Here is a 15,696-nt window from a genome sequence, read left to right on the forward strand (position 1 = left end):
TCCACCCAGAGTTCCAGGCCTATATTTCCAACTACTTTCTAGTCACTCATTGTCAAACATGACTGTGTATTGGAATGACTTGGGAGAGCTTTTAAATATAACAGCTTCCAGATACCATCCCCAGAGATTTTGCCTGCAGCGGGGCCTTTTGAAAAAGTTTCCTAAGTGATTCTGGGGCATAGCCAGGTTTGAGATTCAGTGATCTAGAGCAGGGGTCAGCAAAGTATAGACCGCGGGCAAAATCCAGCCTGCCAGAAATCTGTTTTTGTACAGTTTTATTGGAACACAGTCTCACTCATCCATTCACTTATGGCTGCTTTTGCACTCTACAGCTGAGTTGAGTAGTCGCAACAGAGACCATACGGCCCAAAAAGCCAAAGATATTTACTATCTGGCCCTTTATAAAAATGTTCACTACCCCTCATCTAGAGCAATGTTTCTCAAACCAGTTTTCATGAAGGATATTTTAATGTGGTGTGCCATCTATCTTTCCCCTTTTCTACTTGCTTGCTTGTTTAATCTCTGCTGTATCTCAAAAGAGACTGACTTAAAACACATCCTACACTAATACTGTCTCACTAACATAACAAAGAAAACTCATTCCCAAATGACATTATAACGCAGGTATTAAAAAAAAAAAGCTGTCAAGTCAATTCCAACTCATAGCGACCCTATAGGACAGAGTAGAACTTCCCCATAGGGTTTCCAAGGCGGTAATCTTTATGAAAGCAAACTGTCATGCCTTTCTCCTGTGGAGTGGCTAGTGGGTTCGAACTGCCAACCTTTCGCTTAGCAGCTGAGCACTGAACCACTGTGCCACCAGGGCTTCTTCTCAACGCAAGTACAGGGGTTAGAATTTCCAACACTATTTTGGGGGAAAACAATTCAATCCACAACACATACAAAAGTGAATATGAAAAATGTATGTAAAGTTTAAAGAACAAAAATTAAATAAGCAGGGCGTGTTCATGTTCAACCATACTAAGTAATGCCAAACTATGTTTCAAAGTGGAAAATATTTTCATAACCTTAGTGGTTGTAGCAATTTACACTCCCATCCTCAGAGGGGGAGAGTTCTTGCTCCCCCTCACAAAATAATCACTTTCCTGACTTTTACAGTAATCCTTAGCACTTATATGTCCATCTCTAGACCATAGTTTATTCCTGCCTGTTTTAAAACTTTACATAAATGGAATCATATTGCTTGTATTTTCTGTCTTTCCTGATTCATTCAACATTATGTTTGTATAAGTCTTCCATGTTATTTGTTCATTTTCGTTGCTATATTAAGTAAATACAAAAATTATTTATTCTCTCTAGTGTTTAAAAACTTTATTTTGATGTTGCTGTTGAGAATATACACAGTTTCTACATGTACTATTTAGTGACACTGATTATATTCTATAAATTGTACACTCATTCTCACCCTCCTTTTCTGAATTGTTCCTCCTCCATTAACATAAATTCACTGCCCTCTAAGGTTCCTACCTAATCTTTTAACTTGCTGTTAGCAATTTGATACCATATAGATAGTTCTTAAAAGAGTACAATGCTCAAGGCAGACTTTTTTTACTAGAAAAGCTAAACTATTATTTGGTTTTAAGAAGGCTTTGGGGGATATTTTTGGTTTAAGATTTAAAGATTATTTCAGGACAGCAGTTTTAGAGGTTCATCCAACCTTCATGGCTCCAGGAAATCTGGAGTCCCTGAGAATTTGAAATGCTATTCTGCATTTTCCCCCATTTATCAGGATTCTTCTATAGAATCTTGGATCAAAATGTTCACCATCAGGCACCATCAAGTTCTTCTGGTCTCATGGCAAAGGAGGCAGTTATTCGTGGAGGCAATTAGTCACACATTCCACATCCTCCTCTTATTCCTGACTCTCCTCCTTCCTCTGTTGCTCCAGGTGAATAGAGACCAATTGTTATGCCTTACATGGGCAACTTGCAATCTTTTAAGACCCCAGGCACTATGCAAGGAACTAGGAGGTAGAACCCCCTACACATGTGCCAGTTTGTCCTACTGTGGGGTCTTGCATGTTGTTGTGATACTGGAAGCTATGCCACCAGTATTTAAAATAACAGCAGGGTCACCCATGGTGGACAGGTTTCAGCTGAGCTTCCAGACTAAGACAGACTAGGAAGAAGGTCTCGGCAGTCTACTTATGAAAAGAATTAGGCAGTGAAAACCTTATGAATCGCAGCACAACATTGTCTGATATAGTGCCAGAAGATGAGCCCCTCAGGCACTCAAAATACAACTAGGGAAGCGCTGTCTACTCAAAGTAGAGTCGACCTTAATGACGTGGAGGGGAGTCAAGCTTTCGGGACCTTCATTTGCTGATGTGGCACGACTCAAAACGAGAAGAAACAGCTGCAAACATCCATTAATAATCAGAACCTGGAATGTACAAAGTATGAATCTAGGAAAATTGGAAATCATCAAAAATTAAATGGAATGCATAAAGATCGATATCCTAGGCATTAGTAAGCTGAAATGGACTGGTATTGGTCATTTTGAATTGGACAATCATATGGTCTACAATGCCGGGAATGACAACATGAAGAAGAATGCTATTGCATTCATTGTCAAAAAGAAGATTTCAAGATCTATCCTGAAGTACAACGCTGCCACTAATAGGATAATATCCATACACCTACAAGGAAGACCAGTTAATATGACTATTATTCAAACCTACGCACCAACCACTAAGGCCAAAGATGAACAAATTGAAAATTTTTACCAACTCTGCAGTCTTAAATTGATCAAACATGCAATCAGGATGCATTGATAATTACTGGAGATTGGAATACGAAAGTTGGAAACGAAGAAGGAGGATTGGTTGTTGGAAAATATGGCCTTGGTGACAGAAACTATGCCGAAGACAGCATGACAGAATTTTGCAAGACCAATGACTTCTCCACTGCAAATACCCTTTCTCACCAACATAAACAGTGACTGTACACGTGGACCTCACTGGATGGGATACACAGGAATCAAATCGAATACATCTGTGGAAAGAGACGATGGAAAAGCTCAATATCATCAGTCAGAACAAGGCCAGGGGTCGACTGCGGAACAGACTATCAATTGCTCATATGCAAGTTCAAGTTGAAACTGAAGGAAATCAGAAAAGTCCACGAGAGCCAAAGTACGACCCTGAGTATATCCCACCTGAACTTAGAGACCATCTCAAGAACAGTTTTGACGCATTGAACACTAATGACCGAAGACCAGATGAGTTGTGGAATGACATCAAGGACATCACACATGAAGAAAGCAAGAGGTCATTAAAAAGACAGGAGAGAAAGAAAAGACCAAAACAGATGTCAGAAGAGACTCTGAAACTTGTTCTTCAATGTTGAGTAGCTACAGCAAAAGGAAGAAATGATGAAGTGAACGAACTGAACAGATGATTTCAAAGGGTAGCTTGAGAAGACATGTGCAAAGACCTAGAGATAGAAAACCAAAAAGGAAGAACATGCTCAGCATTTCTCAAGCTGAAAGAACTGAAGAAAAAATTCAAGCCTCAAGTTGCAATACTGAAGGATTTTATGGAGAAGATATTAAACGACACAGGAACCATCAAAAGAAGATGGCAGGAATACACAGTCACTATCCCAAAAAGAACTGGTCGACATTCAACCATTTCAGGATGTAGCACATAATCAGGCACCAATGGTACTGAAGGAAGAAGTCCAAGCTACACTGAAGGCAATGATGAAAAACAAGGCTCCAGGAACTGACGGAATACCAATTAAGATGTTTCAACAAATGGATGCAGTGCTGGAAGTGCTCAGTCGTCTATGCCAAGAAATTTGGAAGACAGCTACCTGGCCAATCGACTGGAAGAGATCCATATTTATGCCCATTCCAAAGAAAGGTGATCCAGCCAAAAGCGGAAATTATCAAACAATATCATTAATTTCACACACAAGTAAAATTTTGCTGAAGATCATTCAAAAGCAGCTGCAGCAGTATATCGACAGGGAACTGCCAGAAATTCAAGGTGGATTCAGAAAAGGATGTGGAACCAAGGATATCATTGCTGATGTCAGGTGGATTGTGGCTGAAAGCAGAGAATACCAGAAAGATGTTTACCTGTGTTTTATTGACTACGGAAAGGCATTCAACTGTGTGGCTCATTACAAATTATGGATAACACTGGGAAGAATGGAATTCCAGAACACTTAATTGTGCTCATGAGGAACCTGTACACAGATCAAGAGGCAGCTGTTCGAACAGAGCAAGTGGATACTGCGTGGTTTAAAGTCAGGAAACATGTGCGTCAGGGTTGTATCCTTTCACCATACCTCTTCAAACTGTATGCAGAGCAAATAATCCGAGAAGCTGGACTCTATGAAGAATGTGGCATCAGGATTGGAGGAAGACTCATTAACAACCTGTGTTATGCAGATGACACAACTTTGCTTGGTGAAAATGAAGAGGACTTGCAGCATTTACTGATGAAGATCAAAGACCACAGCCTTCAGTATGGATTACACCTCAACATAAAGAAAAGAAATATCCTCACAACTGAACCAATAAACAACATCATGATAAATGGAGAAAAGACTGAAGTTGTCAAGAATTTCATTTTACTTGGATCCACAATCAACACCCATGGAAGCAGCAGTCAAGAAATCAAAAGACACATCACACTGGGCAAATTTGCCGCAAAAGATCTCTTTAAAGTGTTGAAAAGCAAAGATGTCACTTGAAGACTGAACTGTGCCTTACCCAAGCCATGGTGTTTTCAATCGCCTCATATGCATGTGAAAGCTGGACAATGAATAACAAAGACTGAAGAAGAATTGATGCCTTTGAATTGTGGTATTGGAGAAGAATACTGAATATACCAGGGATGGCCAAAAGAATGAACAAATCTGTCTTGGAAGAAGTATGACCAGAATGCTCCTTAGAAGCAAGGATGGCGAGACTACATCTCACATACTTTGGACATGTTATCAGGAGGGATCAATCCCTGGAGAAGGACATCATGCTTGGTAAAGTAGAAGGTCATCGAAAAAGAGAAAGATCCTCAATGAGATGGATTTACACGGCAGCTGCAACAATGGGCTTAAGCATAACAACGACTGTGAGGATGGTGAAGGACCTGGCAGTGTTTTGTTCTGTTGTACACAGGGTCGCTATGAGTTGGAACCAACTCAACGGCACCTAACAACAACAGGAGGTAGAACAGAAGCACTAAACATGTTATTAGGCTAATTAACTGAGATGTCCCATGAAACCATGACCCTAAACCTTGAAACCAAGGAACCAAATCCCATGAGTTTTTTGGCTATACATAAGCAGCCTAAGCAGCTACTCTTTTTTTGGTTGTTGTTGTAACTATACCTATCACACAACTTCTGCCAATTCAACTTTTTACAGGTGCACAACTTATTGACAGCAATTACAGTAATCAGCTATGCAACCCTATGCTTAATCAATGTGACATTTCCATCACCATTAATCCTCCCTTTCCCCCTCTCTTCCACCCCGGTAACCACTAACAAACTTTGTTCTCTATACATTTGCCTGTATAAGTAAGGTTATACAATATTTGTCCTTTTGTAATTGACTTATTTCACTCAGTATAATGTCTTCCAGCTCCATCCATATTGTAGCATGTATCAAGGTTTCATTTCTCCTACTGACTGAGTAGTATTCCATTGTATGTATTTACCACATTTTGTTTATCCATTCTTCTGTTAATGGGCATTTAGGTTGTTTCCACTTATTCTCTTTACTTTTGATGAACACCCGGGTTGTTTCCAATTTTGGGCAATTACAAGCAATGCTGCTATAAGTACTTTTATAAGTAAATGTCCAAGAGAGTCCAGTCTAATATTTAGTTATTTCAAATAAATAGAGCAATTTTGAAAAAGAAAACGATTTAGATGTTCTAAGTAGTTTTATAATTTTCTCTCTAAAGGTCTTATACATTTTAGTTAGACATATTCTTAGGTACTTTATGTTTTTGATGCTATTTTAAACTTTTTCTTTTCTTTGTGCATTTTACTACTATTTGTTGCTCTTGTATAGAAAGGCAATTGATATTTATCCCATTCTGGCTAAACTCTTATTAATTCCAATAATTATTCTACAGTTTCTTGTTGGTTTTCTATGTGTACTGTCTTATTACCTTCAAATAATGGCAGTTTCTTTTTTTTCCATTCTAACCCTTATAACTTTTATTTCTTTTGCTTGCCTTACAGATCTGGTCAAGACCTGCAGCGAAATGTTAAAGAGAAGCACTAACAGTAGACAATCTAGTCTTATTCTAGATTTTAAAGGGAATGCTTTAACATTTCACCATTACATATGAAAATTATTATAGCCGAGACTTTGTCTTTCCCTTTGTTTCAAGAGTATTCATTCTAATTTGTTGGAGCATTAAGGTCGCTGCTTTAAAAAAGTCTTTGTCAAATTATTCCAACATCTATGCCATCTCAGCATTAGCATCTGTTGTCTTTCCTATGTGAGTTGAGACTGTCTTGGTCCTTTTCTTTTCGGGTGGGGGATGGTCATTGGTTTTTAATAAACTTTTTATCTTAGAATAGTTTCAGATTTATAGAACATTTGTGAATATAACACAAAGTTCCCATATAACTCACACCCAGTTTTTCCCGTTGTAAACCTCTTATATTAGTATGGTATATTTGTTAAAACTAACAAACCAATATTGATACATTATTATTTACTAAAGTCCATACTCAGATTTCCTTCATTTTTACCTAATGTCCTTTTTCTGTTCCAAGACCCCATCCAGACTATCCCATTACATGTAGCAGTCAAGCTTCCTTAGGCTCCACTTGCTTGTGATAGTTTCTCAGACTTTCTTTGTCTTTGTTGAGCTTGACAGCTTTGAGAAATACTGGTCAGGTGTTTATAGGATGTTCACCAATTAGGGTTTGTCTGAATTTTTTCTTACGATTAGGCTCAGTTTATGGGTTTTTGGGAGGAAGACCCCAGAGGTAAAGTGCCATTCTCATCACATCACATCACATCAGGAGTACATACTATCAACCTGACTTATCACCGTTGATGTTGACCTTGATTTGCTGGATGAGGTAGTGTTTGTCAGGTTTAGGGTAATTTGTTACATAGAAACAGAAAACTAAAACACTCACTCAACTTCTGTTATAATCCAAAATCAGCCCTTTACAAACATCACTGAAATTAAGACAAGCAGCTAAGTGTAAGAGGAGGAAACTGAATCAATAACAAATCAGCTGGGGACAGACAGGTGAGTAGCCTAGTAAACATACACTTAAAGCAAAACTTCCCAGGAAATGGTGGATAATGATCATTTGCCTGGAGAACCACAAAACATACTTGTATAAAGCAGGAACCAGAGTTTCTAACCTCTGTTTTCCAGGATAAAACTGTCAAGTGGAAGGTACCAGGTAGTTAAATGTAAATAAATGGACACCTGTTGAGTTCTCAAGCTCTAAGGCATTTTAAGACAGCAATCAGTTTTTGAGAATGGAATCTTCATCACTGTCAGAGCAGGAATACAATTCTATTCAATCCAACAAATATTTAGTGGTCACTGTTTCTGCTGCAGAGAAACTGACTGATGTTCTAAAACTGACTGGACCATCAATGCTATTGCTATAGAGTACTTAATTACCCCACAAGCCTCCCCCTCACATTCATTATAAAAAAAAAATTAGTGCCTGAGCACATATGCTGTCCTGGTTCTTTATGTGATGATTAATTCTGAATTGTATTCTGGGCATTCTGAATATTATACTATGGGACTATAGATCTTGTTTAAATCCTATGGAGACTGCTAATATTTTTGTTTTACCAGGCAATCAACCAGGTTTGGTTCAGGCAGCAAGTTCTGACCAGCCTTCTATGGACTGTGGTTTATCAATTCCATTTTCAAAGGCTTTGCAATGCTATTCAGATATGTCCTGTGTGTGCACCAGCCAGTGACCAATCTGGCACCTGGGTGGTGGTCTATCCCTTAGTTTAGTTCTCAAAATCTTTAGTATGTTGTTTAGAATCAGACCCAAACGTGCACAGCTTAGGGGTTAGCTCAAGTTCATAAACAACTTTATGGAGCAGCTTTCCTAAGCAACTCTCTCTGTTTGCTCTCCTGTACTTTCTGTTACCTTGAGCCTTCCCTTCTTGATCCTCTGGTCAGAAAGTTAGGGATTTAGTTAGCACACTCTGCCATGTGTTTCACAGACTGTGCACACATCTGGTGCCAAGCAGTGGGAATGCAGAGAGGAAAACAGGCAACTAGATTTCACCCCATCCTGTTGGGACTACAGTTCCTTCAATCAGAGAGGAAGGTTTCCTTTCCTCAGAGTGTTAGGTGCTTGCAAGTCTCACTGCTGCCACTGTCACTACCACCACCAGAAGTCCCCCACTTACTCATTTCAATCATACCCGTTCCTCCTGCTCAATGAACTCAACCATTCTATTATGGAATTCACTTCCTTGGTTTTCTTTATAATTTTAATGCCTAATTATGCATCTAAACAAATATAATTAATTTTCCTTGTTTTTCAACTTTATATGAATGGAATGCACAGTACTGTTTTGTCTGACTTCTTTCACTCAACAGTATGTCTTTAAGATTCATCTATGTTGTTGCATCTATCTGTAGTTCGCTCAATTTCACCGATGTTTCATATTAATTATATGACTATAACACAGTTTGCTTATCCATTCTACTGTTGTTAGGTATTTGGATTATTTTTGGATTATGAAGAATGCTCTTAGGAACATTCTTATACATGTATCTTATACATGTAATCCCCAAACCAAACCTATTGCCATCAAGTCGATTCAGATGCATAGCAACCCTGCAGGACAGAGTAGAACTGCCCCATAGGGTTTCCAAGGCTGTGAATCTTTACAAAAGCAGGATGTCACATCTTTCTCCCACAGAGTGGTTTTTGGGTTTGAACCGCTGACCTTTCAGTTAGCAGCCGAGCACTTTAACCACTGTGCCACCAGGGATCCTTATACATATAGACTAGTGTATATATATAAATATCTGTTTCTGTAGGAAATATTCCCAGAATAGGAAGTACTGGGTTATGGGATATGTGTATATTTGAATTTAGCTAGAAATTCTCATGTTTTTTTTTCCAAATCAGTAGAGACTCAGAGTTTCCACTGTACCACATACTCACCAACACTGGAATTGTCAAGCTTTTAAAGTTTTGCTCTTCTGGTAGATGAGTGTTAGTATCTCATTGTGATTCTAATGTGCACTTCCCTAGGTACGAATGCAATCAAACATTTTTTACAGGTTTACTGGCTGTTTAGATTTCCTCTTTGGTGAAGTGCCTGTGCAGGTCTTTTGCTCATTTCTGTACTGGATTGTTTCTTTTATTCTTACTGATTTTTGTGGTTTGTATATATTCTGGACACAAGTTCTTTATTGCTTATTTGTGCCATAAATATCTCTTCTCACTCTGGATTGCCTTTTCACTCTCTTAATGGTATCTTTTAATTGACAGAAATTCTTAACTTTAATATATTAAAATTGACCAGTCTTTTCCTATATGAATAGACACAATCTTTGTGTCTATTTAAGAACTCTTTCTATATGTCTACTCTATCTTAAAGTGAATTCTTCTCCCTCAGCATGTCAGTAGGGGATGTCTCAAGGATACAAGGTATGAGCGAAAGATGGCAATGGAGAACATACAGGATATAGAGTTAGAGATGAGTGACTGTGGACAAGTTACTTCCTCTTTGAACATTAGTTTCTTATCTATAATTAAAAATATACTATCTACCTTACAAAGCTATTTGAAGAGATAACCAAGATATGTGTAACCAGAAAAAAAAAAACAAAAAACCAAACCCATTGCCGTCGAGTTGATTCCGACTCATAGTGTCGCTATAGGACAGAGGAGAACTTCCCCACAGGGTTTCCAAGGAGCACCTGGTGGATTCTAACTGCCGACCTTTTGGTTAGCACCTATAGCTCTTAACCACTACACCACCAGGGTTTCCAGATATGTGTAAAGCAGCCAGCACAGTGCTGGCACACAGTAGGCACGCAGTAAATACTGGTAGTTGTGTGCAGTGCAATGGATCCCTTTTATATGCCCTTTCTCACCATGGTCTTGTTAACTCCCACCAAATGATGGGGTGGGACTATGCAAATGAGGTGCTTGTGGCCCACCAAGGAGACTGGATAGCTTGCTAATAATGCAAATAAGATGCATGGCACCCTTGTGGGCATGGGACCATGCAAATAAGGTATATAGAGCCCTAACGAGTGGACTGGTCAGTTTTGCCTCCTGCTAGGCTTAAAATGAGCCATCCCAGAGGCAGGTATCCTCACTACCACCAAGAAGAAGAGATGGGAGCGAGCACACTAAGAATCTCCTAGATCCAGGAGACAGAGAAAGAGCTGTACTAGAGATGGTGCAAGATGGCGGGAAGCGGTGGCAGAGAAATGGAGGCAGCAGAACTAGGAGACGGTGCAAGACGGCGCAGTGGGCTTTCCAGCCCATGAAGCAAGGCAGTTACAGTGGGTGTAGTGACCCATGGAGTGAGTAAGCTAAGTGAGTGCCCTCAGGCAGGAGGCTTGCTGGCAGAGTGGGTGCCTCTAGGCACTTATTGGCAGAGCTAAAGAGCTTTATAACATTTACCAGAGCAGGGTAGAGGCCAGGCTGACAGGCCAAGGGCCAGAGAGAGGCCTGCCTGTGGGCATGGGTGAAGAGAGGCTATCCTGATCGAAGAACTGTATCCTCAATTGTAACCTGTTACTTCCCTAATACATCCCATAACTCTAAGTACGGTTTGTGAGTGCTGTGTGGCCATGGCAAGGATTTATCAAACCTAGTAGAGAAGTAGAGAGTGCTGTGGAAGGGACGGCTGGTGTCAGAATTGGTAAAAAGGTTGGAGGGTGGAGGTATGTCTGACCTCTACCTCATAGCTATCAGCCTTGGGCTGTTGATGCTGATAATGATTCTCCCTCCCCCTTGTGAAGTTAGACAAGGAGGTAAGATGATGCCACCACCATGTCATTTTTACACTGATTATATTCTCTGAGCATCTTTCCCCTTATCCCCACTGCCACACTGCCTGAGCCTCATAGCTACTTTGTGAAATATCAATCTGTTGCTTCAAGGATAGCAAAATGGATTAACTGCCCTCAGTAGGCCTGCAAACTCTCCCTGGTATTCATAGGCCACATCCATGGTACAAGTTGCATCATCTTCATCTAAAATCATAGGTTTGATGCATAGAGATGCTGTTCTCACAAAGTAAAGTCATCCTGGGGCTCCCACAGGAACCCAATGGCAGCAAGTGGAAGAATAAAAACAAGCTCTCTTCCTGCTCACCATCAATAAGCACAGTGGTGTGCAGCAGGTAGATTGCCTCAGACCTAGGAAAGCCAAGATCCTTTGAACCTGGGTGATTCTGTGTCAAGGGGTGTGTGTGTGCCAATTTGTGTGCTCTGCACTGTAGACACAGGGAAGAGCATAAGTGGGTTTGCCTGCATGCATTTTGGCATGAGTGTACAGTAAAGCGTGGTACTTCTCACTTGGAGGGGGTGTGTGTATTTGAGTATGTGGGATGTACGTGCAGATGTGCAATGTTGAGTGTATGTCCTCAGAGAACTGTGATGCTCCCACCAGCCTGGTATTCTGCTGGAGAGTCCTGATGGTTACCTGCTCCAGCATAACCAGAGTTTGGAGTCTCTCAGTACCCTATACCTCACTCTCTGAGACAGGATATATGCAAATAAAACAAATATCCTTTTATATGAGCCTGGGCCATTCTGAATGAGAAGGAGCATCTACTGCAAACTCGTCAGTCTACTTTTAAAGCAACTGGAAGTCTTCTGGATGTTGTATCCCATTGCTGCTGTCTAGGCCATGAGTCACTGGAAAGGCTTCTTGAGACTTTTCCCACAATTCTGAGATATTCCATTGCCCTCCCCTGGCAACCCCCACACATTACGCTCTACTTCAAAGTGGCCAGTGTTGAGAGCTGAAAGGATGATAGAAGGGGAAGGATTGGTACCTGAGCCTAGTGTTTGTCCAGCGGAGTCAAAGGAAAGAGCCACTGAATCTGCAACACAAGAGGACAAGTTCATGTCTTTCTCCTTCTTACAGTTAAAAAAGAAAAAGAAAAAAAGCTACCCACTGGCTCGGCCCAATCCCAGGACAGAACTCAGCTACACAGACAGCCTTCACAGGTTCCCACTCACCCATCTGTTGTGCCACAGGTCCTGCTGAGCCCAGCACCCCTTGCCACCTGCCACTGGGAGGAACATTTCAGGGCAGGGACAGGCCCCACATTCTTCAGAGGCATTTCCTGCCAAATTAGGGTACAATTTTTTTTTCCTTTTTGTAGTAAAAATAAAATTAAAACAAAGCAAAAGAAAACTTCCCTCCTATATCTGATTAAAGGCAATAACATTTCCCCTTTGACCTTCCCCTTTCTTCTCCTACCCACATATCCAATTGTTTATGATTTCTTCCAAAACAGACCTAAAGTGGACTACGAGAATTTACAGTATACAGTAGAATAAAAATAAATGAAGAAGTCAGAGAAAGGGAAAATATTATATAGTCAGGGGAATGTTAGTGCACGAAATGCATGCCATGAGGATCTATACAAAAGATAAGGTAGAAGGCAAGGAGGGCCTAAGTTTCCAGACAGCCAAAGAAGAAAGGAGAAAGTGAATAGTTGTAAGATTCAGTGTCCAAAATTCGTTCATTCATTCAAACATTCAGTAAATATTTATTTGGCATCTACGATGTGTAAGATACCATACTATGGCTTTGACATACAGAAACAAACAAGTAAAGCATGGCCCCTACCCTCATAGACCTCCCTGTCATCAGTCTAGGAGAGAAAAGAAGTTACCAAACAACTTATTATTGAACTAAACACTGATTACATACAAAAGAAAGGAAGATAGTGCTATGCAAATCTATATCAGGAACTAGACCTAGTTTGGAAGGAGAACCAACCTAGTAGGTGTTGGCTAGGGAAGGCTTCCCTGAAGAAGTGACACTTGAACTAATAGTGGAAGGAGAAAGGTTAAACCTGACATGAACGGAATGGGGCATTCCAGGCTGAGGGAATGCCTTCTGTGGAGGCCCTGAAGCAAGATGGACAGGGTACTTCAGAGCAAAGGAAAGGCGGAAACATCAAAGCAAATTTGAAGTCATCAGACAGAAATTTCTCTGTGGGTCTTACTAAAGTGGATGCTGTACAGTGTTGTAGACTGTATCTTCTACAACATTTCTATAATAATTAGTGTGAATCTTGTAAAGCCACTTTTTATAATGTGCCAATGCAAAATAATGGCAAAAAGCCAACATACACAATAGTTACCAAAAACGTAAGTAACGTCTGTCTCCACCGCTAGACTATAAGCTCCATAAAGGCAGAAGACACCGTATCTGCTTTATTCACTGCTGCATTACCAGCATAGCACCTGACACTCAATAACAGTGTCTAGAGAAATGAATGGGTGGCATGCTCTTCAGGCATTCCTTCATAAATATCTTTTCTCATAACCAAGCATTTACTAATGGGTAGCAGAGAGCTGGAGGATGTGGTTTCTGGTAAGGACCCAGAGGGCACACATTCTGTAATGCCGTTTAGGGCAGATCCATATACTTTGAAATCTACCAAGTAAAAGGTAAGGTTGACATCTTTTCACAAAAATGTAGATGCAGAACCAGGACTCTTGGCTGAACAGACAGGTGACCATCCTAGCTACAATCAATCAATGGTTAACTTCTATCAATTTTACCTCTTTAGCAACATTTCTCATATCTGTGTCTTCCCAATGCCACCGTCCTTTCAGAAGAGAAGTCTCTATTCTCATTTAAAAAAACAAAAGCAGCTTTACTGAGGTAAAATACTTTACATACTGTAAAACTCACTCATTTTAAGTGTACAATTCAATAATTTTTAGAAAATTTAAAGAGTTGTACAATCATCACCACAATCCAATTATAGAACATTTCATCACCCCAAAGAGATACCTCATATTCATTTACAGTCACTCCCTGTCCCCACCTCCAGCCCAGGCAACCAGTAATTCACTTCTGTCTCTATAGACTTGCCTTTTCTGCACATTTCTGTATCCTCTTTTGTCGGGATTGATTTGATAGTCTCCCAAACACAACCATGCCTCCAACTTAGTTCACTTCCATCCATCCTTTATGGTGCCGTATGGTTTTTCTAGAAGTATACTCAACTGAGCCTCTGCTCTTGATTCAAACCTATCAGTGGCTCCCCATGTGGCCTGTCAGATAAAGTCCAAGCTCTGACATTCCAGGTCTTCATCATTTTGCCTCATTTGCCACTTCAGATATATTTCATGTTCCAGATATGCCGAACTACTTCTATTTCCTCAAAGATGTTGGACACGAGGAGTTCCAGCAAAATGGCGCTCTAGGCAGAAGCACCATGCTGTCCCTCCACAGCAAAGATCCGAAAAACTAAGCTAAACAGAGAATACAACAATCCTGAAACCCTAAAACATCAAATGAATAGATAAAGAACTCAGCGGAGCACCAAATGGAGTGAGAAACTGACAGAAAATGGAGAGTGAGGAGAGATTCATGCAGAGGTCCCCTACCAGCTAACGCAGTGTGGATCCGCCATCTTGGACTCCTCTTGGAGACCAGCAAACAGGGGGTACGAGAAAGCAGCCTCACGGAGCTTCCAGCGGGAGACAAAACAACCAGTAATTTGCGATATACATGTTCCCACCCTCCACCCTTCTTCACCCCGACTCAGCCTCCTCTGCTTCCCGCAGCCACAACCTCTTGACCGGGAAACACCGGCTGCTTGGATTCCACACACCCGAAAGGGCCGGCTCTCTGAGTGCCATTTGTTGGCTGCTGGTGTTGCTTTTTTCCGCTTCTTTTGATTTCTTCCTTACCTCTCACCACCTCCCCCTCTTTTCGCTCAAATACCTGGCTCCGTGTGCCATCTTTGCTTCTTCAGGAGGGGATGCAGAGCTCCGGTAATTTGTGATACACACTTTCTCACCCCCTATCCTTCTTCACCCACACTCGGCCCCCTCTGCTTCCCATGGACACAGTCTCTTGCCCGAGAAACACCAGCCCACACTAGCTGGCTCTCTGAGTGCTCAAATACAAGGCTCTGAGCGGCATCTTTGATTCTTCCTGAGGGGCTGTGGAGCTCCACTCGAGTGTGCAGCTGCTTCCCGGTCTGGGCTGCCGTGCTTGTGGGATCCTGGGGCTTTTCTTCGTTTGTTTGTTTTGAATTGTTTGTTTGTTTTCTTTTCCTTTTCTTGAGTTGGGAGCCCTTTCTGGCCAGGCGCTGCTGCATGGCAAGGGGACCTCCCCCTCAGCTTGCACAGACGTGCAGAGAGATCCCTGAGGGACCTTCTTTTTTCATTTTTTTTTTTTCTATTTTTTTGGGGGCCTTCCTTGTTCTTTTTTTTTTTTTTTCAATCTATTTTGTTATCTTTTCCCTCTTTTCCCCTTTTTGTCTTTCTTCATTGCTCAGTTTCTCGTCTCTCTATATCTTCCTTCTCTTTTGTTCCCTGAATACCTGCCGTTGTATACCTCTACGCCTTCTAGCCAGGCTGTACTGCAACACCTGAGAGCGACTTCCCCAGACCTCATAGCTGCACTGGTGGGATCCCTGGGAAGTTTGCGGTTCTTTAACCTTTCCGATTTTTATTTATTCATTCTTTTCTTC

The 15,696-nt window shown here is 40.9% G+C and overlaps 1 protein-coding gene across 2 annotated transcripts in view; it reads right to left on the reverse strand.

Moving 5' to 3' along the window:
• ST3GAL3 (ST3 beta-galactoside alpha-2,3-sialyltransferase 3) overlaps positions 1 to 15,696 on the reverse strand; it is a 224,086-nt gene that overhangs the window by 137,167 nt on the left and 71,223 nt on the right. Inside the window, exon 3 of one of the 2 annotated variants that reach the window (XM_004371835.2) lies at positions 12,022 to 12,069. The exons of the other annotated variant lie outside the window; for it this stretch is intronic. Coding sequence (XP_004371892.1) covers positions 12,022 to 12,069 — 48 coding nt within the window. The remainder of the gene's footprint in view (positions 1 to 12,021; positions 12,070 to 15,696) is intronic. 2 annotated transcript variants of the gene reach the window in all.

This window comes from Trichechus manatus, unplaced genomic scaffold, assembly GCF_000243295.1.
Source record: "Trichechus manatus latirostris isolate Lorelei unplaced genomic scaffold, TriManLat1.0 scaffold00015, whole genome shotgun sequence".
In the NCBI taxonomy this organism is placed as follows: domain Eukaryota; kingdom Metazoa; phylum Chordata; class Mammalia; order Sirenia; family Trichechidae; genus Trichechus; species Trichechus manatus.